This window comes from Frankliniella occidentalis, unplaced genomic scaffold (assembly GCF_000697945.3).
Source record: "Frankliniella occidentalis isolate FOCC.00 unplaced genomic scaffold, Focc_3.1 Scaffold5, whole genome shotgun sequence".
Classification (NCBI taxonomy): Eukaryota; Metazoa; Arthropoda; class Insecta; order Thysanoptera; family Thripidae; genus Frankliniella; species Frankliniella occidentalis.
The window spans coordinates 1885363-1891134 of NW_026267135.1; the positions used below are offsets into that span (position 1 = coordinate 1885363).

General features: G+C 54.5%; 1 protein-coding gene across 1 annotated transcript in view; it reads left to right on the plus strand.

The window, feature by feature from the left end:
* LOC113212851 (probable G-protein coupled receptor Mth-like 1) overlaps window positions 1-2154 on the plus strand; it is a 35601-nt gene extending 33447 nt beyond the window's left edge. The window contains exon 4 of the mRNA XM_026431684.2: window positions 57-2154. Coding sequence (XP_026287469.1) covers window positions 57-480 — 424 coding nt within the window. The 3' untranslated portion in view covers window positions 481-2154. The remainder of the gene's footprint in view (window positions 1-56) is intronic.
* Window positions 2155-5772: the final 3618 nt, after the last annotated feature.

Sequence of the window (5772 nt, forward strand, 5' to 3'; positions counted from 1 at the left end):
AAAAATATGATATTCCTGGGATTTTTTGTAATTTCTTTTGAATTTTGTTGTTGCAGGGCGACGCTGCGCCGGGTGTGCCTCAAGCTGGTGGTGGTCATGGGCGTGACGTGGGTGGCCGACGTGGTGTCGTGGGTGGCGGGCGGGCCGCAGTCGCTGTGGCTGCCCGCCGACCTGGTGAACCTGCTGCAGGGCGTGCTCATCTTCGCCGTGGTGGGCTGCCAGCCGCACGTGTGGTCGGCCGTGAAGCGGCTGTGGTGCCTGCGCGAGTCGCGCTCCGAGGCGTCGCGCCGCGCCATGCACCTGTCGTCCACCAGCCAGGGCGCCAACTCGATGGGGCCCGAGTCGTTCACGACGACGACGACGAGCAACGGCAACAACACGCCGGCCAAGCTGCAGCTCAACGGCAACGGGACTGCGCCGGGCGCGGCGCCCGGCAACGGCGACGCGCCGCCGCCGCCCAACACGGAGACGCCGTGCTGACGCGAGGAGGGGCGGGGGCTGCTCGACGTCGACGCCGAGGTGCACCGCGACGACCAGGACGCGGAGCCGTCCGCGGACCAACCCCTGGTCGCCAGGAGGAACCTCGCCCGGTTGACGACGACCTTTGCGCCGTGACCTCCGCGCTGAGGCGACAGACAGTTTTTGTGACCAAGTGAGCCGTCCCCACCCCTATCCCTCTCTCCCGCCATCTCATGCATGTAGCGCATCGCGCTGTGAGCAGCCAGTCGACTGTTTAGTGCCAGCAGGACGATTTTCATTGCCACTCTCATTTTATCGATGGTGCAACTCCATATACGGCTGCTACTGCAGCAGCTCAAGTGTATGGTATGGCTTGGCTGGCAAGGAGCTCTTTTTAATTTTGTTTTTTGTGTTCATTGTAATGCTATTATTAATACTCATTCGTGGGTAGTTATCTGGACTGAGACAAAGGAGCAGCCATGGAAATGGAGTTGAGTAACTTTATTGTGCTTAAAGTTTTACTGTGCGACAGGTCCTCAGGGACACTGTGGCTTGTGGTTGTACCATCTAGTGGAGGCCTGTCTCCATCAGATATATAACAGAATTCTGAATGATAGTCAGTTGGCTGCTCCTATAAGACACACCAAAGAGTTAAAGCATTGTTGAATGTTTCGCTCAGTAACATTTTGTTTCGTAGATCTGAGACTAAAGCTTTTAATTGTTTGTATTTCTCAAAGTGTGGCATGAAGACAAATTATTTATGGTACAAGCATGCAGAGGTTCCTTTTGTTTTTATTGTGTATCAAATGCTTCAAAATGATTTTTTATTTAAATGACATTATTAGTTTTTTTGAATAAATTTGACAGAAGCAGATTAGATTGTCGAAAGGTGCGCTGGGCACTTAATGATTTTGGGTGATCTTCAATCAGTCCCTTTTGTACCTGCAGCATTATATTTGTGTGTACGGGTAAAGCCAGTGAAAACCTCTAAAGGTACTCATTGAAGAGCTGAAATCTTAACTCAATGCTTTCCATAACAACAACGCTTTATTCTAATTTAACTTATATTGTGCCAACCCGGTTAAGTCATTGTATAGTAAATTATGTGAGAAAGTGTTGTACAGATCAATTTGTTTTAGACTATAAGACTGACCTCCCAAATTGGTGTGTTATACAAGTCATCCTGTTTTTCGTTTGTGACTATTTAATTGTTCCTTTAAGTTAAATTGTTACCATATTGTTTGTCAATCGACATTAATTTGCATTTGCTGTTTTGTTAATGCTTGTACAAACTATTTTCTTTGTATGCTTTTGTAAATAAATGTATGTGATGTTATTTTTATGTAATCAAGGGTTTATTCATAAAAAAAAGCACTGCTTATTATAATTTGACCTATTCTTTTATGTTGTTTGTTTAAAATATTGACAGTAGAAATATTATTTAAAATGACACACACCACCATTTCTTTTTTTAACTGTGTTTTTTGTTTTGTTTTTTATTTAAATTATGAAGGAACGCCTAGATAAGTTAAGGAACTTCTCCACTCCTTATTTTGTTTTTCTTACTTTTTGTGCCATTTATAAATGAACCCTTGGAAAACATGCAGTATTCTTATGTACATAGACATGAGCCTCTCTGTGAAGAGGCAGTGAAGTTTTTGAGAGAATAAAAACACCTGAGTCTTAAACCAAAAAGCCGCTGGTGATTCTTTTCTTTATCCCTCACCCTAAAATTCCATCAGAGACGTGGCTGCGTGTGAAGAGAAAAGAAAGAGGGGAGGCTGCGGAGGGAACGGCGTTGGAGGCGACGAGCGTAGCGCTATGCTACACGTGTCAGCCCGAGACACCTCACGTCGCCCGAGCGGTCGGGTGCCCACGTGACAGATGCAGCGTACCGTCGCTCGTTCTACTGTATTCCGCGTCAAGAGTCCCGCACTGTCGTGTGACGGGCCGTGTGACGGCGTGTGACGGGCCGTGTGACGGGCCAGCCGTGCAGGACGACCTGGTGGACCTGGACCAGCAGCGGGGGGAGGATCCGCAACAGGCTGCTGGCTGGACCACATTTTCGCGGCCAGTAGAGCGCACTGACAAGGGGACTTAGGCAAGTGTAAATTCCCGATCTTGCCGAAACTCGGTATATTTGTTTCTTATGTTGATGACGACTTTCCTCATCCCACCGCAGTAGTTAGCGAACTGTGGTCCCTGTTCCGAACAGCCGCTTCCAACCGCAGTGGTCAGAATATACTCCCGGGGTTTGTGAGACGGTTGAGGCGTACGATGGTTAATCGAACTGACCCACCACAGGTCATGGAGCCCTTTTCAGCCAGTTTCTAGGTCTTATTATGCACCCCGCTACCACAGCGAGGTGCCAGGCACCTGGGCTCGAACCCCGGTCCAGAGCCGACACTTAATTGACACCTATGACGCAGTGCCACCAACAATGGTAACCACTACGCCATCGGAACTCCACGAGAGGGGCGTGGTGAAATGATGGGTTTGAAGTCCATTTGAAATTTGGTGGCCTGAGAAAAATTTCAGACACACGGAGAGTCGAACCACCAACCTTCCGCGCTATGAGCGAGCGCGCTACCGACTGAGCCATAGAGGCGGGATACGAACTGGCGCTCCAGGGAACGAATCATTCTACGCTGTCGCTGACTGGCGTCGCCCCTTGTCTCCCGTAATACAGAACCGACTTTGAACGCACAGTGGAGAAGATGGGCGGGCGGCCGAGCGCGCTAAATCGTGCTCGTGTCAAACTGTTCGCCCGAGGTTCGACTCCCGGTTAGGGCAGATATATATTTTATCTCCTTCACTTCTGTAGCAGCTGAGGTTGCTCAATGGTGACCAGTCTGAAACTGTCTGGGGTTCGACTCCCAGCCAGCGCATTTTTATTTTTTTTGCCGCTTTATCTTGATTTTTTTCCTGAAAAGTATTTTTTTTTTTTTTGATATGTTAAATTTATTCCGTTTTTTTTTTCTGGAAAAATTTCCGGACGGAAATCTCTCTACAGGGAGCCTCTAGCAGGGCAGCATCACAAGGGCTTGTGGAATGCCACCCATACTCTCGCTGCATGTCGCCGACATGGGCCGTACAATCGGTGCTAGCAGCATTGAAATGGAAATCTCCCGAGCGGCCGTTCGTGCTCCGAGCAGAATGTTTTCATTTGGTAATTAGCGAGGTCACGAGGTCCCGGCCGGGACCAGCCGAGACGGGCGAGAGCCTAACAAAGGCTCTTTTGCAAACGTTTGCGATTGTCGTTGTCGCATTTGCATGTCCGCCGAAGCCAGCAGGGGCCGCTGCTGTCTCTACCGCTCATTTGTGTTTGCGAGTATACGTCGCCGGGGCCGCGGGGCGGCAGCGGCGCAGACCGCGGTCGAGACCTTAGGGGCATTCCGCTGGAGAGCTCAGCGTCAGAGAACGGACAGAACCGGAAGGAGAAGAAAAGAATTAAAAGAATAAAAATGTGGCGCGGTGGTGACATCCGCTTCCGCTCGGCACAGAACCTCCACCTCTCACCTCCTCGCCTATGGTCGTTCTGTCGAAAAGAAGCTTCGGAAGACCTATCGCTGGGCTGGAGGGCTGGACCGACGCTTTGTCACGAATAACCCATCCGACGTGTGACCACAGCTGACTCCGGTGGCCGGCCCCGGTCCCTATGGGAGGCTCGCGAACTTTTGTCACGAACACCCCCCGCTGACGTAGACGTAGGTGACTCGGTGGCCGCCGTGGCCGGGCCTCCTAGGAGGCTCTCGGGTGCCCCCATTCCTGGCGATGGCCACCCGCGTCGTGCGCGTGTCCCCGGAGTAGCCCGGGCCCGGGCGGGCCCCCAGGTGGGCCCCCGGGTGGGCCGCTGGCTAGGTGGGCCCCTCGGACACACTTCGCGTCACGCCATGCCCATGCCGGTGGTTCGGTTTCTGTTTTCCGGTCAACACCGTCTTAGCTCCGTATACGCATGGCGTGCGGTTATCATCGCCAGCCTCACCTCGACCCACTCTCATTAGCCCACCCCGCGTGCGATGACAACTGAACGCGAGAAAGTCAGCGCCGCCAACAGACAGCAGCGAGTCGAAAGTGAAGGTGCGGTGCGGAGCCGTCATACCGGAGTAAAGAGATAAGCAAGCAGCGGGCAGGTGGTGGTGGCGGCGGCTGAGGCTGCTGCTGGAGGGGACCGAACGGAACGGGCACATCTCCGATCTGATCTGGGGAGGGGACCCATCCTGTTGCACAAGAGCCGGCGACGCCCTTGTCCCGCCACGCCCCGCCACGCCCCGCCACGCCCCGCCACGCCCCCTGGAGGGAGATGCGATCTGGATCGGCGGCGTTTGTGCGAGTCATTCCCCATCAAAGCTGGAGCCAGCAGCGCGTCGCGGCGGCGGCGGCGACGGCGGGCACCACTAAGTGCGCCCAGAGCCGTCCTGCCCTCTAATAGGCTCCATCAGCTGGAGGGCGCCCTCCTACCCAGCAGGCCCACGGCCCGCGCCCGCGCCCGCCCGCCGCGCCGCATTCGACTGGACTGGACTTCCCTCCCGCTCGCAGGCGACTCGCCGCCGCAGCAGCAGCCACCTCTACGCGCGCGTCGAATAGGTGGCCTACCTACCGGGCGCTCTACCTGCCCACCGTCCCGACCTACTCCCTAGCGCTCGCCCCCCACCCCACCCTACGGCTGGACTTCCCCGAGCTGCGCGTCGGATGGGTGGCCCGCCCGCCGGGCGCGCCTGCTCCCCGAGCGAACCCCACACCGCCGTCCGTCCCTACCCCACGGTGCGCCCGCGTAGCGCCGCCCCGCCTGCCCGGCCCCTCACAGCGCGCCCGCGAGATGGCGCCTCCCGCCGCCGGTGTGGCATGGGGCATGGTCGCCGGCGCTGTTAGGCCCCTGCAGGACTTCAACTTCAACTTCTTCAACTTCAAAAAGGGTTATAACGACTGCTTGTTCATCCGAGCCGTCACAAACCCTTCCCGAACACGAGCGTCCTTACGGTCGTTACGGTCGGGTCCACGACGGTACGACGACGGCTATCCAGCTCTGGTGGATGAATAAGCGACTGGGGGGCGATAAGTAGCCGCTAAAATGCTTATATTTTAAATTTTGGCGGGTCTCAAAATGACTATGAGTCGAGCTGACTACTTCCGGATCCGGTATCCGCAGCACGACGGTGACGAGCTCCGTGCTGTCATGTCACAAATTGACTTGCCATCGAGGAGGAGAAGGAGACCCCCCCCTCTCTCTCTCTCTCTCTCTCTCTCTCTCTCTCTCTCTCTCTCTCTCTCTCTGTCTCTCTTCCTCTGGCTATGATGTTGCGTATCTGTGTT